General features: G+C 41.5%; 1 protein-coding gene and 1 pseudogene across 6 annotated transcripts in view; both read left to right on the top strand.

Moving 5' to 3' along the window:
• The window catches only part of FAM135A (family with sequence similarity 135 member A), a 277,151-nt gene that overhangs the window by 140,937 nt on the left and 112,888 nt on the right, over positions 1-23,326 (top strand). For all 6 annotated transcript variants that reach the window (XM_033936915.1, XM_033936914.1, XM_033936916.1 and 3 more), the window contains one exon: positions 18,801-18,956. In XM_033936915.1, the coding sequence (XP_033792806.1) occupies positions 18,801-18,956 (156 nt within the window). The remainder of the gene's footprint in view (positions 1-18,800; positions 18,957-23,326) is intronic.
• LOC117358283 lies at positions 1,122-1,240 on the top strand (annotated as a pseudogene).

The following is a 23,326-nucleotide window of genomic DNA, read 5'->3' as shown; positions in this document are numbered from 1 at the left end:
CCCAAGGGTTCGGTGGCACTGCCAGGCGATTTGTCTGATTTATGCTTGACTGCCTGCTTGATTCGGACGACTTCCAGTCGGGTCTTTTGACTGACACGAAGCGGGTGGTTTCTTTTCCTCAATTCTTTACATGCGCATCTTCATATTTGCAGTGTTCTTTTTTCCTATACTAGTTATAGGTATATTGGGTTGAGGCGGTTATTCTTATAGGAGAGACTTGTAATTCTTTCCAGAGCCTTGAGTGTGGAGTCTCGATCTCAGATTGGCGTTCTTCGCTTACCATGGCTAAGAGTATGGGATTCTGTTCAGGTTCTAGCATCCATATTGCTGACCCCTCTGGGAACCTCGGCTTGCTTTCCCTTCTAACGCTCAGCAGCCGCTTTTATTCCAGTGGTTCTCAGTATCTCTGGCCTCCTATTAGTTGCTAGGCTTCTCCTGCATAGCTTTGTATGATTTAGGGGCTCAGAAAGATTGTCTTTCCAGGGCATGCCTCGGTCTTTCCTGGACTAGCTTATGACCACCGACTATTCCGGACTGTCGGGTTGGGGGGCTCGGTGGCTTCCATCCTCAGCTTCAGGAGTCTGGGCTTCAGAGGCGACTAAGTTCTGGTTCCTTCTTCTACTCTTGAGCATGGTCAGGCTTCCTTTCTGGAGCTTCAGACCATTCTTCCGGAATGCCGCTGAGGGCCCTTTCAGTCAGTATTATGATGGGGGTGTTTCTCTGCAGCTTGGGCAGTAGGTGATGTACTCAGTTGCCAGGTACAGTGGTTGTTCTACTTCGATGGGTGGACCCTCATCTTTCTATTCGGTTGACCGATCATTTTTCAGGTCAGGAAAAGAGTTTGGTTAGTCTTTCTCTCTGCGAAATCTAAGCATAGCTCATTTATTGGATGTTACTGTGTACAGCACTGCGTACGCTCTAGAAGTGTAGACGTTAGTTATAGTGATATCTTCTACATCCTGGTTATTGGGAATTTTGGCTCAGGTGTTCCACTTTTCTTGTGGTGGAAATAAGATCTCCTGGAACTTGACCTCATGGCCTCGTCTCACAATTCCATGCTTCCTAGCTTCTTAGGCGGGCACAGGAAGTGGGAGTTAAAGGGGGTAACAGTGTGGCTTCTTTCTTACAGCCATACCACCCTGAATGTGCCCGATCCCGTCTGATCTCAGAAGCCAACCAGGATAGGGCCTGTTTAGTACCTGGATGGGTGACCACCTGGGACTACCAGGTGCTGTAGGCTTGAAAAAAAAAAAAAAAAAAAAATTCTCTGGTTTCTCTTTTTCACTGTTTTCCCCTGGCTGATGATAGCTTGGATTTGCCATCTCAAGCTCGCTTTAGGGGCACAGTATTGGTACAATCTCTGGCTTGGCTGCGCCATCCTTGCTATGTGGATCTGTTGAGCCTTTAGACAGCCGGACTAAGAAGTTTCCTTTTATCTCCGACTTTGCTCTCCTTGATTGAGATCAACATGGATATTCATACTACTTTGGTATTACGACCTAGCTTTTGAGCAGTCTTGACTGGCGTGTGACGGTAATGCGAAGCAGGTTGTTTCTTCTCTTATCCAGGCGCTACAGACGTCTTCTCCTGTGGCTTTTGCTTCCTTTTGGAGGTGTTTCCTTTCTTGAATATTTCTCAACAGTTGCACCCTTCCTGAGTTCCTTTTTAGCACAGGTATATTGCCGATGGCATAGCGTTCAATTCCCTTCAGCTTCAATTACCATTCTTGGCTTGTTACAGGAACTAGGTATATGGCCCTTCGCTGACTTCTCAGCTTCCTGTAGATCAGTTCCTAAAGAGAAGGCGGTATATTCATGCACCTCTTAGAAAGCCCGGTTTGGTGTAATTCATTCACGTACTTCTTCTAAGTTACCGATGGCTTCATTTTAGCCTTGTCCTTTGGGGCTCTAAAGAGCTGTGCGGTTGTCCATGGGATTCCTTGTGGTCATGGCTTCAGCTTTGCAGTTGCGATGTTGCAGGCCTTGTTCAACGGGGATTCCTATTCCTTATTTCCGTCATATGGGGTGTCAGTTCGGATGGTACCACTATTTCTTTCTAGGGGGGTGTCATCCTTTCTTTTACATCATGCTCGCTTTTCCTTCCTTCTTCCTGGAAGGAGATAGTGGAAGCAGTACTTTTATTCACTGCATTTTTTGAAACGTATGTAGCGTTCTCCGCGAGATCGGTTTCTAACAACTGTTAGTGGTTTATATCTCCTTTTTGGGATTCTTCAAGGAACGCCTCAGGCGTATGGCGGCATCCGATGCCTACCTCGCTCAATGGTCCAGGAGGACATTCTTTATACTTGCCTGCTGGCAGGGGAGCGGGTGGCGATTGAACTTCATGACCATTCCGCTGGAGCGATGGCTGCTTCTTGGGCTCGGCCCAGAGGGGTTTTGCCTTGGAGGAGATTTGTCTCACGGCTAACTGGTCTTCCGAGAGTACCTTCTCTCCGCGTCTCTGCATGGATGTGCGGGCACATGCGATAGGGGTTTTTTGATGCTTCGGTCGTTGCGAAGGCGGCATTTGCTTCCCACCCAAATTAAGGATTGCTTTGCTACATCCCATTGGTCTCTGGATTCATCTGCTGCTTTGCTAAGGAAGGTAAAATTATGTTCTTACCTGTTAATTTTCTTTCCTTTAGAAGCAGCAGATGAATCCAGAGCCCCACCCTTTCTGGTATCTGGTTGTCAGTTTTTCGTGTACAGCTTTTAGTGATTGGGTGTTGTTCATGATTGTATTCTGTATCGTTGCTGTTCGCGAGGTGTTCTGGGAAAGAAGTTTTTTACATGCTATACCTACTGATGGTTAAATGTGCTTGGGCAAGGAGCTATACTGATGAGACAGGAGGAGTGCCAGCAAATAAGTACACCTGTTAATCAGTTTCTCTATCTCCACCTGCTGGTAGAAGTGAGCTATCCCATTGGTCTCTGGATTCATCTGCTGCTTCTAAAGGAAAGAAAATTAACAGGTAAGAACATAATTTTACCTTGTTTCTTTTCCTGTCACTAATATAGCTGAAGAAAGATTTATCCCCTTTCTTAATTTTCCGTGCTAGCTCTTCCTCCATTCGGAGTTTGGCTTCAACGTCTTCTACCCACTCTTGTCTTCTTCATTTCCCTTCAGCGTCTTCTGCCCACTCTGTCTTCCCCATTTCCCTTTAGCGTCTTCTCCCCACTACAACCCTTCCCTCTCGCCACCTCACCGCCCTTCAGCACCCCTCGCATGGCACGAGAATCTGCCTCCCTCCCCCGTACCTTCGTGGCACATTAATAAAGTAACTTGCTCAAGCTGGCCGAGCCTGCCTGCAGTCGCGTGTGTGTGGGCAGAAGCTTCTTCTCTGACGCAACCGGAAGTTGCGTCAGAGGAGAAGCTTCCATTCCGCCCACACTAATGTGCCGCGAAGGTAAGGGGGAGGGAGGGAGATAGATTTGGCAGGTAGGTAGGAAGGAGGGAGGGGGGCTGCGCGTGATCGGTGACCGCGCGCGTTCCCTCCCTTTACTCCGGGGACAAGGCCATTCACTGCTCCACAAGGCGGTGGATGACCTTGTCCACGTGCCCGCAGTGAGCACTTCCACCCCACCATTTTGGCGTGTTACCCGTGGCTAGCCGCAGGTAACAGCAACCGTGTCATTCTCTAATGCCTGTCATTGGTGTTTGTATACAGATTGTCCTTTACATAGCTAATCTCATCACTTTGGCTATGACCATCTAATCTGGAAAAATGGGAATTACTTCTCTGTAACAGTCAAATAACCCAATTTTCCCCCTCCCCCAATAGATAAAGGCTTTGTTGGTTGGTCACTAATGGATAAAACATACGGTAGTTTAGTAGCATAAAAATTGAAGTTCTTCAAGAAGCTGGTTCTGCTTCCACATGACTCTCCATAAATATGATAATGCTTAGATACTGTCTTTGAAATATAAAGATGACAGGAAAGCAGTTATTCTTTCTTTTGTGAAAAAAAATTGTTTCAAATTAAGCGCAGTACAAAAAAGCAAACTGAATTTTTGATCAAATTTAGAATTCTGTATCATTTGGTAGATTGGGTAATATGCCTCACTGCTACCAGCAGGTGGAGACTGAGATCAAATTTGTATATCAGTATAGCATGCCCCTCTTGCTACTCCAGTTTTCCTCAGTCTCCGGTAGCAGGTGGTAAGGCTTTTCAGCTCCCCTCTTAGCATTGTTGGAACTTTGTGGATTCCTGGTTCCTCTTTTTGTACTGGATAGAGTTTGGGTGGGATCCGTCCAACCTCTGGGGTGTTAAACCCTGCGGGTTTGTGCTGGGTCCCTCCCCCCACCTTCCTCCACCTCCCCATATTTTTGTAGTGGGCCTCAGCAGGCGGCCTGGTCCCCTGATTGGTCAGCCCTCCAGCTTTGAGAGCCGTGGAGTATGTTCTGACTAAGTAAAAATAAATAACAAAAAAATCCTGAGGTATGCCAGTCTAAAGGGCTCATTTTCCTTTATAATTGCCTTTCTTTCTGTTTTTTCTCAACGAACTGGCACTTTCTTTGCAGCTAGGGCGGTTTTCAGCACGATGAGCTCTCTTAAAGGGAAAAGGTGCTTCTTGTGCTCCAGGCGTGAGGCACTCGTGGCCAGCCTATGCAAGCATTGTGCAGGCCAGAGTGGTGGGGAAGCCTCATCGGCAGCAGATGCCAGCGGCCAGGGCACCCCGCCGCATGTGCCTCATGGTTCGGCTTTGGATCATATAGAAGCCCGTGCTTCCCCCAACGCCCACGCAGGGGGTTCCCCAGCCGCCGATGGTCAGGGAGCACAGGATTCCTTTACCACCGGTTCGGCTGGGGATTCCCTTTTCACATTGGTTGGTTCCTCGGCCTCAGCGTCAGGAATGTCCCAGGATTCTCAGACGCGACAGACCACAGAAGCTCCAATTTTGGTGGTTTCAGGTCCAATTTCGGCGGGAACCTCCTCATTCATTTCAGTTACCTCAGGTGACCTTCCCCCTGTTCTGGAAATATAGGAGCAAGGTATGTCAGGGTCCCCTGCTGGGGCAGGGAGTCCCTTGGAGCCGCTGGGGGTCTTTCCCCCTGAATTTATGTTAGCACTTGTAAAGCTTATGTGCTGGCAGTAGGAGATTCCGTGTCCATTCTGGGAGGGGGAATGGGGGGGGTTTCCTCTCAACGTCTTCCCCGGTGCTGCCCCACACAGTGGCGGTTTTGCCCCCTCTACTCCTCTCACATCCAATTGCCCGAGGATCTCTTGGGATGAGGATTTTTGATGAGGACCTGGACCCATGGGGAGAATTCCAGGATCCTCTTGGAGGGCTGGATTCCGCTGGCGAGGGGTTCGAGCACCCCCCAGCTGGCGAAGATGTGTCTGTGGTGCGCATTTTTCAGTGGGAAGAGCTCCATGAATTAGTCCTTCAGGCCTCCTCGGTTTTGCACTTTGAGGACCCTGTGTCAATTTTTATTTGAATTGTAAAATTAAAAAGCTACAATGAAAATGTTTTCAAACTCAGTGTTCGGTGTTTATAGTGCTTATATTTTCTGCTTGGATATTTGAATAATGAATGTGAATAATGGGTGTAACGGGAATTAAATAATCTGATGACTCAATTGTTTTAAACACAAAAAACGGAGGAATGGAGGGAAGTGTAATCCAAAAATATCACTCCAAAACAATTTCAGTTGTTTTAAATACATATGCAATGTTTAATGTATTACAATATTGGGTAGTCATCAGAACTGTTTATGAATTTAAGGGTTTTATGGTTACATATTCATAGTTACAATTTTAAAGATATGAAATACTTTCAAAATGTGATTTTATAATGAGATGCTTATTTGAAAAGTCAAGATGGCACCTATTTTATAAGCTCCCATTCTGGCCCCACTAGTTCACAATCGCAGACCTACCAATCTACATCTGCTTCGAAGAAGGTATATATGTGTGCATATACTCTATAAAATACTCATGTGCATCCTAAATTCACCTTTATTCTACCATAACTGCACTCCTGGGAACCTCTACCCGCATATAAAAGTAGGCACATATTTTCACATACATGTGTAAACAATACATGATAGGCTTCAAAAAACCAAAAATGTTACCAATAAAATAGATAACTAAATCAAAATAATTGGTAAAAGACCCTTAACTCCCAACAAGAATAACACCCACAGTTTAAATTTAGCAAGGATTAAATTATGCTAATAATGGGATTTCAGTACGGGCTCAATTAACCCTTTGAATCATAATTAGCCCCGGGCAAGTGTTCATAGGTGACTAGCACCAGACCGACGGTCTAAATAAACACTGCCCTGTACATCATTAGTTCCCCTATTTCAAAACAAATTTCTTATTCAAATAAATATAAAGTTTTAAGTTTCAAGTTTATTAGGATTTTATATACCGCCTATCAAGGTTATCTAAGCGGTTTTTACAATCAGGTACTCAAGCATTTTCCCTCTCTGTCCCGGTGGGCTCACAATCTATCTAACGTACCTGGGGATATGGAGGATTAAATGACTTGCCCAGGGTCACAAGGAGCAGTGCGGGGTTTGAACCCACAACCCCAGGGTGCTGAGGCTGTAGATCCAACCACTGCGCCACACACTCGAATGCACACTCGAGTGCAGGTGTGCATTCGAAGAAGGAGAAAAAAAGGTGGTATAAAGTGCTTTAAATCCCCCAAAATCAGTCAAAAGTAATAATGGCAGCATATAAAAAGATCAAAAAGGAAATAAGCCCAAAAAGTCACAATTAAATATCAAGCAGCTAAAGTGCAGTTCAACTTAACTGAATCCTCTCAGGTTTGTGTAGCCACTTTATCTCCCCTCGACAGAGCCCTGTTTCGAAATCTTCGTCAGGAGTGGGAATACTGGATAGATGAAAGAACCAATCTGCTCAATCAAAACAAGTAGCAATGAATCCTGATAACGACAGTGTAATATAATCACCTATGAACACATGCCCGGGGCTAATTATGATTCGAAGGGTTGATTGAGCCCATACTGAAATCCCATTATTATTATTAGCATAATTTAATCCTTGCTAAATTTAAACTGCAGGTGTTATTCTTGTTGGGAGTTAAGGATATTTTACTAATTATTTTGGTTTAGTAAACAATACATTTCCCCCTCCATATTCGCAGTTCCTGCACGCGCGGTTTTGCTTATTCACGATTTTTCACTTGCTGACTCCGCCCCTCCAAAATTATGTCATGAGTAAAGTTCCTTTTCCTTTACTGTACTGATTAAAAAAAGTTTAGCCCTTACCAAAATTCACTCCGAAAATCGCTGCTTCCATGCTTTCTCCCACAAAATCGCTGCTTCAAACCTTTTACCCTCAAAATTGCTACTTCCCAGCTTCCCAGTGTACACAGAGAAAAACGCTGCTTCCCAGCATCCATAGAGAGAAATGCTGCTTCCCAGCATGCATGGAGAAAATTGCTATTACCCTGAAAATCGCTGGGAATTGCTGCTTGCCTGCTATCATCCTGAAAATCGCTGGGATATTGCCTCTCCTTCAGGAACAGGTCAGGTTTCCCACCAAGGCTACAGGTATTCCAGTTTTGAACTTTTTTTTTTTTACCTTGTTGAGATTATTACTGTACACTACTGTATTGTTATGTAATAAATGTTGTTATTCCCCCAAAATTGCGAATTTCCATAGTAATAATAGTGGCTGTTTCCAAAAACCATGAATAACATATAAAAAGTTATTCGTGGTTTTTCCATATTCGCAGCTATGTTCCGCCTGCATCCACTGCAAATATGGAGGGAGAACTGTACATGCAAAGGTTGTACAGTTTTATAAAGTACCTTTTCCACATGCAATACAGGCTATTCACATGAAAAAATAGTTATAAAAGTAACCCATCAGTTTCAAGTAGTATTTTGCCAAATGCCTGTTTTATTACAGGAGAATGTGTCCTTTAGTATCAGGTTTCAGATTAATGACTGTTCTAATAGTGATTAATTCTTAAATGAGATAATGTAAGTAGTGACCTCTGCTACTTCAAGTTTAGTCCTGCAGCGATGGCAGGTGAAACATTTGTTTTGTTAATGGAATATATTTAAAATTAAGCCAAGTTTCATATACTGGTTCCAGTTCGTTGATATTACCAATGCATGTCAATAAAAATCTTTTCAACATACTTTATTTTACTGCCACATGTTTAATGCCACCATATTTTGCATATCTGGAGATTCACCCCTCATGCACTGTGATATGGTCTCTGATTTGTGAGTAGTGCAGCTTCACAAAACCTGACCAGTATCATCACTGATGTAGACTTTATTCATTTTTCCAACAGACTATTTTTTAATTTACTAACAGCAAGCACAATGATTTGATTTTGTAACCTAATTTAGTCTCTTACTGTAATATAAAATAAAGTGACCTACTTCTAAACCTCATAAACATTATTACCTCAAACTCCAGAACTTGCATTGGTAAAAGGTATAGGTTAAACCATTGAAAATTTTTTGTCCTCATCAGATACCATTTCCTACCCACCTTCCAAAAGGCTTTACTTTTAAATAAAAGAAGAAAACATTTCTGGCACTATTAGCTTTTCTTTTAACTTTGGTTGTATCTTTAGGGTAATAATCTTTGGTAAATAAATACATTGTTGAGTAGAAAAGAAAAGTTTACCAGAACAATTATATGTATGAAATATCATTGTCATGTAACAATTTTATATAATATCAACAAAAACCCTAACAGCCACAAATATTTTGTAGATATCAATGCTGTTCACCTCAGAGTCCTATAGGCACTCAATTATAAAACTGCAGACTAGCTAGTGATGATTTGTAATAGAGAATGACAGGGGGAAAAATATGTCCCCGCCACGTCCCCGTGAGCTCGGTCCCCATCCCCGCCCCTTTGAGCTCAGTCCCTTTCTGTGCCCTGTTCCCGCAAATCATCTGATCCCATCCACACAAGCCTCGAATAGTTTTATACTGAACTTATTTTATTAAACTATAAATAGAAACAATATTCTGTACAATTGTCATTTTATCAATCAAAGTTCTGGCTGCTGAACTAGAGCAAGAGATCTTCAGCTGGCAGGGCTTTGTTTATAAATGTTTATCAACACAACTAATATACTATTTTATCCTAAAACAAAAAAAAGAAAAGAAATATAATTTTTTTTTCTACCTTTGTTGTCTGGTTTCTGCTTTCCTCATCTTCTCATCATTCTATGCCTTCCATCCACTGTCCACCTTCTCTCTGCCTCTTCCATATGGCATCTGCTCTGTTACTGTGCCTCTCCCTTCCATCTCTCCCTCCACCCCCCCCAATTGGCCTGGCACCCATCTTCTTCCCTCTGCTCCCCCCCATATTCTGGCATCTGTCTTCTTTCCTTCCCTCCCCCAGGTGGTCTTTAATATCTCCTCCTTTCCTCCCCTCAGATCTGGTATCTGTCTCCCCCAATCCAGCATGTGCCCTTTTTTATCCCCTCTTTCCATCTAGTATGTGCTCCCGTCTATCTCCCCTCCCCACTTTCCTTCAGCATCTGTTCCACTTTGTCCCCTCCCCACTTTCCTTCAGCGTCTTCTCCCCGCTCTCTCCTACCCATTTCCCTTCAGCATCTGTTCCTCTCTCCCCACTTCCCTTCAGTGCTCTTTGTGCAGTTCAGCAGCCCCCTCCCTCCTGATCGCCGCAGTCCGGGCATCTCCCTTCCCCTCAACTTCACTGGCAATTTTCATTTTTCTGTCTTTGAGCGACCCGAGCCTTTCCTCAAGTCGCATGCAGCTGCACTGAAACTTCTCCTCTGACACACCTTCCTGTTTCCGGTTGCATCAGAGGAGAAGTTTCTGGCAACTGCATGCGACTTGTTTAAGGTCTCGGACCGCTCGGAGACAGAAAAATGAAAATTGCCAGCGAAGGTGAGGGGAAGGGAGGGAGATGCATGGACTGCAATCGCAAGGCGTGATAAGTATTTTGTGCATTGCCTCACTTAACTGCGGGGACGTGACCATTCACCGCTCCATGGGGCAGTGAATGGCTTTGTCACCTTACCTGCGGCAACCAGTTTTTTTTCTCTTCCCATTTTGGCGGGTTAACCATGGCTAGCCGCAGGTAACAGTTACCATGTCATTCTCTAATTTGTAACATAACTGAAACCTCAATGCACCTAAGTACTAGAAAATAGTTAGGTCAGGGATCTCAAAGTCCCTCCTTGAGGGCCGCAATCCAGTTGTTTTTTCAGGATTTCCCCAATGAATATGCATTGAAAGCAGTGCATGCACATAGATCTCATGCATATTCATTAGGGAAATCCTGAAAACCCGACTGGATTGCGGCCTTCAAGGAGGGACTTTGAGACCCCTGAGTTAGGTGCTATTGACTCATGTTCGAGCCTCAGCAACTTGATGAATTACAGATCTAAACAGAAATCGGTTTTGTGCTAGTCTGGTAAGGTCCTCCGGTGTCATCCCCACGGTTGTTTTCAACGTCTCCAGCCATTTGATTGCAGATCACCCTCTTCGCCTGGTTTCTTCAATCTTCCCAAACAAGATGTCCTTCTCCAATGATGATTTTCTTCTGACAGTATGACCAAAATAAGACTGTTGTAACTTCATCATTTGGGCTTCAAGTGACATAGCTAGTTCATTCTCTTCCAGAATCAGTTTGTTAGTTCTTCTGGCAGTCCACAACATGCATAAAATCCATCTCCAGCACCAAAGCTCAAATGAGTCAATCTTCGTTCTGTCTTGTTTCCGTAGTCAAAAACCAAGAGAGACTGTGGCGAACGATGTTCTTGATGCTACTTTATTGGTAAGGTAAGGCTTGGTAACGTTTATGAGTAGAGAGGAACTATATCATTTTGGGTTTTTTAAAAAAAATCTGTTCATCCACATTTGTGTTTTAACATAAATCTGGACCCCTGAAGAAGGCATATCTGCTGAAACACGGACCATGTTGGGTCCTGTTACACCGCAACATATTTGGATGTGTACTTTTAATTTTTGGTCTTTGAACAATATACCAATAAAGTAACGTCAAGAACATCGTTCTCCGTAGTCTCTTTTGGTTCTTGTTCTCTGGATTCTCTTTTACTGTGGAGCAACTGGGTCATTCCTCTCCCCTTTTGTTGACGATTTGTTTCTGTAGTCTCCAACTTTCACATCCATAATTGACCACTGAGAGAATGAGTGCATGGATAAGTCTGATTTTCGTTTGGAGTGTCTTCCTTGCCTTTGAATACTTTGTTGAGAGCCTTCATTGAAGAGTAACAAAATGCTATTCTGCGGAGTATTTCTTCCCTGCTAGTTGCTTCTTTGTTTACAAAAGAGCCCTGGAGATTGAAATCCTTTACAATTTTTATTCTGTCACCTTCAAGCTCAAATGTGTTCATGATCTTCATCTTGTTTATGTTCAGTTCTATTCCTATGTTATGACTTTCGGCTTTGACTTTTCTTAGTAGATATAGCTGCTGCTGCTGGTGATGAGCATTGTATCATCTGCATAGCGCTGGTTTTTATATTTCAGCCACCAACTTTGAAACAAAATCTCTCTTCTTCCAAATTTGCTTTTCTGAAGATGGCTTCACCATAAAGGTTGAACAGGTAAGGTGACAAGATGCATCCTTGCCTGACCCCACGTTTTATTGGAAACCAGTTAGTGTTGCCATATTCTGTTCTCACTGCAGCTTCTTGATTTTCATAGAGGCTCTTTATCAGCTGAGTTATTTGTTTGGGGATTCTCATTTCTGCTAGAGTTCTCCATAGTTTATCGTGATCCACACAGTCAAAAGCTTTGCTGTAGCCTATGAAGCATAAGTATAAAGACTTTTGGTATTCTTTGTTCTTCTCAAATATCCATCTAACATTGGCAATAATGTCTCTTGTTCGTTGACCTTTTCTGAAACCAGCTTGAACTTTGGGTAATTCTTGCTCAACATATGATTGTAGCCTTTGTTGTATTATTTTCAGCAATATTTTGCTAGCATGTGGAATTAATGCAATTGTTCTTTTAATTGTTACAGTTCTTGGCATCACCTTTCTTTGGTATAGGTATGAACAGTGATCTTCTCTAATCGGTTGGCCATGTTTCTCTTTCTAAATCTGTTAACACAGTCGAGTGAGGGCCATGATAGCACTTTCTGAGCCTTTGATTAATTCATTTAGAATACCGTCGATACTAAGTGACTTGTTTTTCAATAAAGCTTTAATTGCTGCTATGACTTCTTCTTTTAAAATATCTGTTTCTTCTTTGGCGTCAAATTTCCCCAGTCTTTGGCTCAAGTTCCCCAGTGTTAAATTTCCCCAGTCTTTGGCTCAAGTTCCCCAGTGTTATCCTTATTGCCTTTTTTGTATAGATTTTTTTGTGTATTCTTTCCACCTCTTTTTAATGTGTTCTGGATCATTCAGTGTCATTCCATTGACATCTTTAAGCATCCCCAATTGAGGCAGGAATTTCTGCCAGTCTCTTAGCCTCCTGATATACTAATCTGGTTTTTCCGTTTTCATGTTCTGATTCAGTTTTCTGACAAATATCCTTTAGATATTGTTCTTTGTTTTGCTGAACTTGACGTTGAAATACTTGGTTCATTTGTGATATTTTTTCTTTGCCTCTGGAAAGTTATGCTTGTCTTATTTGTTCTGCTACTTTTCTGGTTTCTTCTAAGAGCCAAGGCGATTTCTTGGCTTTCTTTTTCTTCTGGATTGTTTTTTGGGTTTTTTTTTTTTTAGCTTCATCACTGACTTTGCTGAAAAACAGAGTACTGAGCTAAAAGGTAAAAGAGAAGGACATTGAAATAACCTAGTACTGACATCCAAGTTTTACCTTTTGCCAAGTTTGAATGCCAGCAGGTAAGATATTCCAATGGAGTTTTCTTCCCCTTAGCAGATCCTCACTCAGCACCTCTTATGTTCAAGTAGCAGTTGAGATCTGGGCTACCTTTTTTGTTATCTATTTTCTAAAGTGAAAATGATGTTAGCTACTACACCTGGATGAGTCACCCTGCACTGATCTTGACCTTTTATGAGGAGAGACTGGAAGACCTGAATATGTATACCCTAGAGGAAAGGAGAGACAGGGGAGATATGATTCAGACGTTCAAATACTTAAAGGGTATTAACGTAGAACAAAATCTTTTCCAGAGAAAGGAAAATGGTAAAACCAGAGGACATAATTTGAGGTTGAGGGGTGGTAGATTCAGGGGCAATGTTAGGAAATTCTACTTTACGGAGAGGGTGGTGGATGCCTGGAATGCGCTCCCGAGAGAGGTGGTGGAGAGTAAAACTGTGACTGAGTTCAAAGAAGCGTGGGATGAACACAGAGGATTTAGAATCAGAAAATAATATTAAATATTGAACTAGGCCAGTAACTGGGCAGACTTGCACGGTCTGTGTCTGTGTATGGCCGTTTGGTGGAGGATGGGCTGGGGAGGGCTTCAATGGCTGGGAGGGTGTAGATGGGCTGGAGTGGGTCTTGACGGAGATTTTGGCAGTTGGAACTCAGGCACAGTACCGGGTAGAGCTTTGGATTCTCGCCCAGAAATAGCTAAGAAGGAAAAAAAAAAAAAAATTTAAATTGAATCAGGTTGGGCAGACTGGATGGACCATTCGGGTCTTTATCTGCCGTCATCTACTATGTTACTATGTTTTAACTTTTCCCTTTAATCCAATCCAATCCTTTAGTTTTATATATCGATTCATCCCTCAAAGAGGGCTCAACTCGATTTACAAATATTGGAATCAAACAGAAAAAGGATAAAAATTTTCAGATCAGGCACTATTGTTTACCTGAAAGGCAACTAAACAAAGGAGGTTTGCAAGGCTATATTGATTTCTTTGAGGGATGTTGTGTTACTTCATTTCCCTTGAGACTTGGGTAACCCTGGTCCCATTCCAACTGGTTGAAAGTGTTAGCTTTTCAAGGTAGGCACACTGACTGTAGTTTACAAAAATATGAGTCGGTTCATAATAGGGAACAGGCTAGGGCCAAGTCAGTTCAGGAGGTAGCTAGGAAGGTTATTTTCTCCCTATATGCTCATGACAGCCAGCTTCCAATGAGAGTCCATAAAATCTGAGAGTAGTTTTGCAAATATTTTCTTTTTACTGTAACAAAACTTAATAGTTATTTACTATATTCCACTTCCTCCAAATATTTGTTTCAGTGAAGTGCTCAACTCCCAATCAAATTGTCCTCCCCCATTCCAAGGCTTGGTGATCAAGCTCCCTAATATCTTTTACAATCCAGAGCTTTCTCTCAGGCTACCCCTGACGGGCAGCTGACCTTGGATACTCCAGTGAGACTTAATTTCCTCTCACTTTGGTCCCTCCCCAGAGAGCCTCTCCCCCACAGCCCGGGCTCCCCTCTACTCCAGGTCTGCTACCTTTACTTCTTTTTTTTCTCAATTCTTTGTGCTCTGTGGCAGTGGATCGTCCCTTCCTTCTTCAAAATCACCGTTAGCATGGCACTGGGCTCCCTTTCAATTTTCTGGGTTCTAGTGGTCCAAATTTTATCGCTTTTTACCCTAACCTATTGTATTTTCATTTCGCTTTCTTTTACAATTGTAGTTCTTCCCTTTCTTTCCTATTATTTGAAGTAAGTCCATTTGTCTTATGTGTTTTATTAAGATGTTTTGGTTTTATATAGTACCCCTGATTTTTAATCTGTTTTTATATAAATTTTATATTGTACACGCTTAGAAATTTGATTAAGTGGTTTAAAAATTTTTTTTTTTTGATAAACTTGAAACTTGGGGGACTGAGTAACAAAAACCCTGATCCTTCCCATGTACTCTCTTTTATTTTCCATGTACTCTATCTCCTTGGGCTCCTTCTCCCCACCAGACCATAGTGATATCCCTGGGAAATTAAACTTCATTCTCATGGGGGTTACACTTGTTTTATGATTTTATATTACATTACATTACATTAGGGACTTCTATTCCACCTATACCTTGCAGTTCAAGGCGGATTACAAAAGAGCTAACTGGACATTTCCAGTGAAGTTACAACAGTTTTTGGGGGTTTTTTTGTTGTTGTTTTTTTGGTTACAAGGGAGGAGAGGTACCTGGATTAATTCTGGAAGAACTTGCAAATTGGATATTAAATTGACTGTACGTTACTGTGTGATATAACAAATAGATTACAGTTAGAGTACAAATAAGATTACGTTACATTTCAGGGATCTGAATACTTGGTTGGTGTTTTGGGGGAAGAGATTATTTAAGTGGAGGTTTTGGGGAAGAATTTATCTAGTAGGAGGGGGAAGGGTTGGGTTAAGATATCTGGATAAATTTTTTGAAAAGTAGGGTTTTGATTTCTTTTCGAAAAGTTTTGAAGTCGCCCGTTGCCGTCAACAGGTTGGAGATGGAGTGGTTAAGTTTTGCTGCTTGCGTCGCCAGAAGGTTATCAAACATCTTTTTGCGCTGAGTGCCCTTGAGTGGAGGAAAGGCAAAAGGGTTCGGAGTTCTTTGTCTTGAGGTGAAGATTTGGTTTAGGCGGTTGTTTAGATAGGGGGGGGTGGAGCCGTTTAATGCTTTGAATAATAGACAGTAGAATTTGAATTGAATTCGTGCCAGTGATAGGTGGCCAGTGAGAGTCTAGGAAGGCAGTTGTAATATGATCATATTTTCTCAGGGAGTAGATCAGTCTGAGGGCAGTGTTTTGTATAGTCTGAAGTTGTTTTATCATGTTGGCAGGACAAGGTAGATAGAGGGAGTTGCAATAGTCCAGTAGACCTAAGACTAGGGATTGGACTATTAGCCTGAATTGTGCTGAGTCGAAGAATTTTCTTATTTTACGTAGATTTCTCATAATTAAAAAAGCTTTCTGGGATGTTTTATTGATTTGGGACTGCATTGTGCAGCATCTGTCTATCATTACTCCCAGGAGTTTGAGTTCGGGCTGTATTGGGTATTTGGTGTTTTTAATTTTCAGTTCTGCAATGGTGGGAGTTTGGGCCTTTTCGAGCAGAAGTAATTTTGTTTTATCTGAGTTTAGTTTCAGTTTGTGGTCTACCATCCATTTTTCCACTGCATCTAGGGTTATTTCCAGTTTTGCTGTAGTGGTGGGCTCTGATGGGTCGAAGGGGAGGAGTATGGTGATGTCGTCTGCGTAGCTGAAGGATGTAACATTTAAGTTATCTAAAGTGGCTCCAAGGGAGGAAATAAAGAGGTTGAAGAGCGTAGGTGATAGAGGTGATCCTTGTGGAACTCCGCATGGGTTGGACAATGGTTCTGATTTGATATTATTGGACTTTACACTGTAGGTTTTTGATTTGAGGAATCCTTGGAACCAATTGTAGACCTTGCCTGAGATCCCAATGGCGTCAAGAATCTGTAGCAGTATGGAGTGGTCAACCAGGTCAAAAGCTTCGGAGAGGTCAAGTTGGATTAACATCATCTTTTTGCCTTTGCTAATTTGCTGTCGAGCTGTGTCTAGTAGTGTTTCTGTGCTGTGGTTGGTTCAAAATCCTGATTGTGAGGGGTGAAGTAGATTATGGTCTTCCAGGTAGTTGGTGAGGTATTGTGCAACTAGACCTTCTATTATTTTAACGTATATTGGTATTGAAGCGATTGGTCTGTAGTTGGAGGGGTTATCTATTGGGCCTTTGTGGTCTTACATGATTGGGGTGATTATTATCTCTCCAAGGTCTTGAGGGAATTGACCTTCTGTTAATGTGGTTTGAATCCATAGCATGAGGTTGGCTCTGAATGTGGTGGAGGAGTTTGATAACAGGTAGGTGGGGCATTTATTTAGGTCGCAAGAAGCTTGGCTGTATTTTTTGTAGAGTCGATTCATATCCGACCAATGTAATACGGGGAAGACTGTCCAGCTTCTGTCTGCGGCGATGGCTTCTCCTGTTGAAGGGTTTGTTGTTGTCGAGGTGGGTGTGAGTATTGTTGAATGCGGTTCTGATCTTGGTGATCTTATTTTTGAAATGATCTGCTAGTTGGATAGCTGTCGGTGGGTGGTTTCCTTGTGTAGCTAGGTGAGGTTTGGTGTCGGTGAGATTCTTTACTAGATTGAATAGCTTTTTTGTGTCTAGGGTTTCTGTGCCTATCATTTTGGAGTAGTAGGCTTTCCGTTTTTCCTTGAGTTTGTTCTTGTATTGGTTGATTTGAGTTCTCCATGCTGTTTTTGTGTGTTCTAGGCTCTTTTTTTTCCATTCTCTTTCTAGTTATCTGCAGAGCTTTTTTAGTTGGAGAAGTTCAGTGTCAAACCATTTGTCTGACGGTCTGCAGATTCTGGATTTTGATTTTTCAGGAGCTAGCTCATTCAGGATGGTTTCGCTTACAGTACGCCATTGTGTTATGAATTCGTTGGGGGCTATATTGGTGATTATGGGGTATGCTTTGTCCCAGAATGTGGAGGGTTCAATTTTTTGGTGTGTTTTGAAGGAGGTTTTGGGAGGGGGTTGCTTGTTATTGCGTTGAGCCCAATTGATGTTAAAGGTGTATTTTGAGTTGGCCTTGTTTAAAAAAAATGTTAATAGTTTTTCTCTGATTTTTTTTTTGTCAAAGATAGTGCTTTGCTAGGGAATCCTGCTTGTGTGACCACAGTGAATTGTTTCTTTTCTGAGAGCATAAGACGCGAGAGGGGAGATATGAGAGAGGCATTTAAATACTTAAGAGGCATAAATGCACATGAGGCAAATCTTTCATTTGAAAGGAAGCTCTGAAATAAGAGGGCATAGGATAAAGTTAAGAGGTGATAGGCTAAGGAGTAATTTAAGGAAATACTTTTATACAGAAAGGGTGGTAGATGCATGAAATTGTCTCCTGGTAGAAGTGGTGGAGACAAGAGCTTTGTCTGAATTGTTACTATTTGTGTTTTTGCCAGGTACTAGTGACCTGGATTGGCCACTGTGAGTACAGGCTACTGGGGTTGTTAGCATGGAATGTTGCTACTTTTAGGGGTCTTGACAGGTACTAGTGACCTAGATTGACCACCATGAGAACGAGCTAGTAGGCTAGATGGACCACTGTTCTAACCCGGTAAGGCTATTCTTATGTTCTTATAGGATAGGCATGTGGGATCTTTTAGGCAGAGGAAAAGATAGTGGATGCTGTGAATGGGCAGACTGGATGGGCCATTTAGTCTTTATCTACCATCATGTTTCTATTTAGTAAATAGTGCTCAAAATGCAGTGAAAAATCTGCATGGAGTGCTATTCTGTTAATGGCACTATGAGCTTGGCTCTCTTTATAGAATAACGCATAGAACTGATTGCCATGTCAAACTGAAACCTGGTGTAAATCCTGGCATGTAATTTAGGTGTGGATACCCGGTATTTAATAATACTGTGTACGTCTTTAGTGAACGTCCCTGACTTGCCTATACCCCTCCCTCAGCCATGATCCATTTGAGTTGTATACTATAAGATTTATATGCAGATTTTTTTAGAATGGTGTATGCCAATCTAAATTGTTTCCAATTAATACCAATAATTGTTTGCACCCAATTATTGGCACCAGTTGACTCGTTAGCTAGTTTAGTTGTGTGCACAATTTTGTGCATGAAAATATGTGCATCATTTATAGAATCCGAGGGAAAGGGGCTTACATATAACATATTCTCTGAAAACAGTGGTTCACCAGTCAATTCTTCTACCTCCACTTTTGGAGACGTTTATAGTTGAAGCTATGTTATCAGAATTGAGGGGAACAGTGGGATTGTGGCAGCATAAGAGCTTTCATAGTGAAAGGACACATTACCACCATATGACTGAACTGCTGTCATCAGAGAACCCCTGTCCTGGGTAAGCAAATTTACTTTTCCTTATTGACTTCAGCTTTCTTAGAATATGTACTGTTTTAGTGTGCCATTGGGATGTGAAATAAAATTGTTTTTCTAATCTTAGAAATTAGAAAATCCTGATGAACTGGCAGAACTTATAAACATGAATCTTGCACAACTTTGCTCTCTTCTAATGGCTCTCTGGGGACAGTTTCTGGAAGTTGTGGCTTTACAAGAGGAGATCACCTTATTAGTAGCACGAGAACATCATACACTGAGGGTAAGTATTGAACAGGCCATAATTTGAGCAAATTTGTTCCCATTAGATTTTTTCTGGTATTTTAATACTATGTTGCCTGCTGTTGCTTTTGCCATTGTACTTATAAGACCTTGATTGTATTCCCTCATCATGTAGTGTATCTAGATGTTCAGAAAATTTTTGACAAAGTTCCTCATGAGAGGCTCCTGAGAAAATTAAAGAGTCATGGGATAGGTAGCAAAATTCAGTTGTGGATTAGGAATTGGTTATCGGATAGGAAACAGAGGGTAGGGTTAAATGATCATTTTTCTCAATGGAGGAGAGTAAACAGTGGAGTGCTGCAGGGGTCTGTACTGGGACCGGTGCTATTTAACTTATTTATAAATGATCTGGAAATTGGAACGATGAGTGAGGTGATTAAATTTGCAGATGACACTAAACTGTTCAAAGCTGTTAAAACTCATATGGATTGTGAAAAATTGCAGGCGGACCTTAGGAAATTGGAAGACTGGGCATCCAAGTGGCAGATGAAATTTAATGTGAATAAATTCAAAGTGATGCACATTGGGAAGAATAACCTGATTCACAGTTACCAGATGCTAGGGTCCACCTTGGGGGTTAGTGCCCAAGAAAAGGATTTGGGTGTCATCATAGACAATACGATGAAACCTTCCGCCCAATGTGTGGCAGCAGCCAAGAAACCAAACAGGATGCTAGGAATTATTAAAAAGGGATGGTTAACAAGACTAAGAATGTTATAATGCTCCTATATCGCTCCATGGTGCGATCTCATCTGGAGTATTGTGTTCAGTTCTGGTCTCCTTATCTCAAGAAAGATATAGCGACACTAGAAAAGGTTCAAAGAAGAACGACCAAGATGATAAAGGGGATGGAACTTGTATGAGGAAAGACTAAAATGGTTAGGGCTTTTCAGCTTGGAAAAGAGGCGGCAAAGGGGAAATATGATTGAAGTCTACTAAATCCTGAGTGGAGTAGAACGGGTACAAATGGATCGATTTGTCACTCCATCAAAAATTACAAAGACTAGGGGACACTCGATGAAGTGACAGGGAAATACTTTTAAAACCAATAGGAGGAAATATTTTTTAATTCAGAATAGTTAAGCTCTGGATTGCATTGCCAGAGGTTGTGGTAAGGGCGTATAGTGTAGCTGGTTTTAAGAAAGGTTTGGATAATTTCCTTCTGGGAAAGTCCATAGTATGTTATTGAGAAAGACATGGGAGAAGCCACTGCCTGCCCTGGATCGGTAGCACGGAATGTTGCTATTCCTTGGGTTTTGGCCAGGTACTAGGGACCTGGATTGGCCACTGTGAGAACAGGCTTACTAGGCTTGCTGGACCATTGGTCTGACCCAGCAAGACTGTTCTTATGTTACTCTTAGGGGCAGATTCTGTAAAGGACGTCTAACTTTAGGTGTCCACAATGCAGACGTTCACCAAATTAGGTTTCCAAATAAAGTGGATAATAAGCCCAATTAACGAATTTAACAAGCAATAATTGAATGTTAGACGTCCAAAGGTTAGACGCGATTCACAAAATAGGCGTCCACAATTTCGTGTGCGCCCATCGGAAAAAGCTGTGCCTAATGGTATAGGCATGGCTTCGATATAGACATCCATTTATAGAATTGCATGCCACTCAGCATCCTAACATACCTACCTAATGCCTAAAATGTAGGCGTTGCAAATGCAGGTCTACTTTTGAGCGTGAGTTGGACGATAGTTAGGTGGACATGACTTAGGCATGCACATATAGGTGAATGTGGCTTCTATTTTTGTGGGGGTAAAGAGGACTCTAGTTTGATATTAAGGTCAAAAGATATTTAATAATGCATTACTTGAACAAAACACATGAAAAAATATATATATATTGCATACTAAACCTTCTACTTTTGGGGGGTAAAGAGGACTCCTCTTTCATAATAATGGAAAATGAAGTTTAATAATTTATTCCTTAAGCAAAGCAAAGAAAGAAAAAACTTCAGACGAGTACAAGATGCAGGCTGGGTTTATTTGAGCAAATATATTGCGGTTAATGTCACCACCTTTGACATTGCTCCACAGAGATTTTTCTACGGAGAAACTTTCTCGGCAATTTTTTTAGGTGTCACACAGTCTCACGTTTATTTTTGTTGCAGTTTGATTTGATACCTTTACAAATTTGGGACCCCTGATGAAGGCTTGTTAACTGAAACAGGGACTGTGCCGGATCCCCTGGTTTGTATAAAGGTGGTGACAATAACCGCAATATATTTGTTCAAATAAACCCACCCTGTATCTTGTACTCTTGTCTGCAGTTTTTTCTTTGTTTGTTTTGATTGTGCTTTACTTCCATCTTCCACAGGTTATGGGTTCAAATCCACACAACTCCCCTCCTCAGTACCTTAACAGCCTCTTTTTGTTCTCATAAGATACAGGATACTTCTATGTATTATTGAGTAGGGAGGGAGGGGAGGTTATTCTATTCAATAAGAATAATTTATATATTAGATTTCTTACATAATATTTAAAATATTACAGAATATTAATTTGTAATGAAATGTTATACTTAATGCATATATGAGAGTTAATCAAGTGTGTATCTTTAAGTTCATATGAGTTTAACTGCTACACTTGTTGTAACATGCAAAAATGAATAAAGAATTATAAAAAAAAGATACAGGATACAGGAAATTTGGATAATTATAGACCAATCGCAATGATGCTAGTGGTTTCCAAAATTATTTAGCGAGTGATGTTAGGAGAGTTAGAAGAGGGCTTCTGCACATACGCGGACGTCGATGAGATGATGTCACGCATATACGTGATGTCATCATGGCAACATCCGCGCACTTCTGAGTGCCTCAAGCCATGGCCACTAACTTTAGTGTGCCCCGGCTCGAGAAAGTTTAAGAGACACTGGGTTAGATAAACATCAGTATGGGTTTAGAAAAGGGCATGAGGTTGAGACACTTATCTACCTTGGATATACTTTGGTGAGGTTTAGACATGGGAAGAACATTTTGTATGATGTCATTGGATGTGTCAGCGGCCTCTGCCACAGTAGATTTAAGTTTTTTAATGCATAAGTATTGGAAGGTGTAGGAGGTATAATTTTAAATGGTTCCATTCTTTACTGACCGTAAATTCTGTGATGCCAGTAAAAAAAGGAGTGCCATAGGGGGGTCCGCCTTATCCGTCCTATTATGAGTGGCTTAAGGTGACACAGGTAAGGGTAAGCTAGATGCGCATCTCTTATGAGAAGCTTAGAGTGATATGGGGACTAATACTATGCCAGGGTACACCTGGCGGGGCCTCCGCGTGGGTGGATCGCCGGACTTGATGGACCTAGGGTCTGTTCCGGAGATGGCACTTCTTATGTTCTTATGTGTATATTGCGTTATTGTGTGTGGGGGGGGGGGTATTGGATGACTTGTATACTACCGAATTTATGTGGATATACATCTGTTTCTTTTTTCCAGTGCATTTGGGGATTGAGTATGTAGTTAAAAAAATTGTCAGATTGATGAAGTTTGAGAACTGGATGAGTGAAAATAGTTTGGTGTTAAACTTACAGAAAACAGAAGTCATGTTTATTGGGGGCAACGAACAGTTGCAAAATGTAAAATTGTCTATTCTTCCACATATGAGGTTGCTGGGGGTCTATTCAGATGCTTGACTCACAATGCAGGAACATATTTTGTAGGTTGTTAAGAGAGTGGAGCATTCATATAATTGCATGTGCTCTCTAGGGTAAAATTGATGTTGTCAGTAGCTGATTTTCAGACAGTGATGCAGAGCCTGGTAATTACAAAATTAGATTTTTGCAATGCGATGTTATTAGGGCTCTGCAAATAGTGCAAAATATGGCAGCAAGAATGATCACTGGGGTATCTTGGTACCAACATATTTCCCCGGTGTTAAAACAATTACACTGTTTGCCAGTTACTTTTCAAAATGAGTATAAAATCTTGACAATTATACATCACGATTTATTGCATAGCACCCTAATATTTGATGCAAGTTTTGAAGAAGTATTTGCTATCTTGCTCTTTGCGTTCACAATGAGGTTATCTCTTGAGCATGTGCATGTGATAAATTATATGAAAACGTGGGCAAAAACAATTTTAGTGGCTGGTCCACAGTTATGGAATGCCTTATTAGGCTCATTAAGATTATTCAAAAATCCGAAATCTAAAGCATTGTTAAAAACTAATTTGTTTGTTAAGGCATTTCATTAGAGTGGATGACTATTTCAGCAGATTTATATAGCAGATTATTTGAGAAAGATTGTAATTCTGTGATGATTTAAAATTTGTGATATATTGATGTCTTATTGAGAGAATTTATGTATGTTTTATTGTAATCCGCTTAGGTTTTAAGTGAAATAGA

Source organism: Geotrypetes seraphini, chromosome 3, assembly GCF_902459505.1.
Source record: "Geotrypetes seraphini chromosome 3, aGeoSer1.1, whole genome shotgun sequence".
In the NCBI taxonomy this organism is placed as follows: Eukaryota; Metazoa; Chordata; class Amphibia; order Gymnophiona; family Dermophiidae; genus Geotrypetes; species Geotrypetes seraphini.
This window is presented reverse-complemented; position numbering and strand designations above follow the sequence as displayed.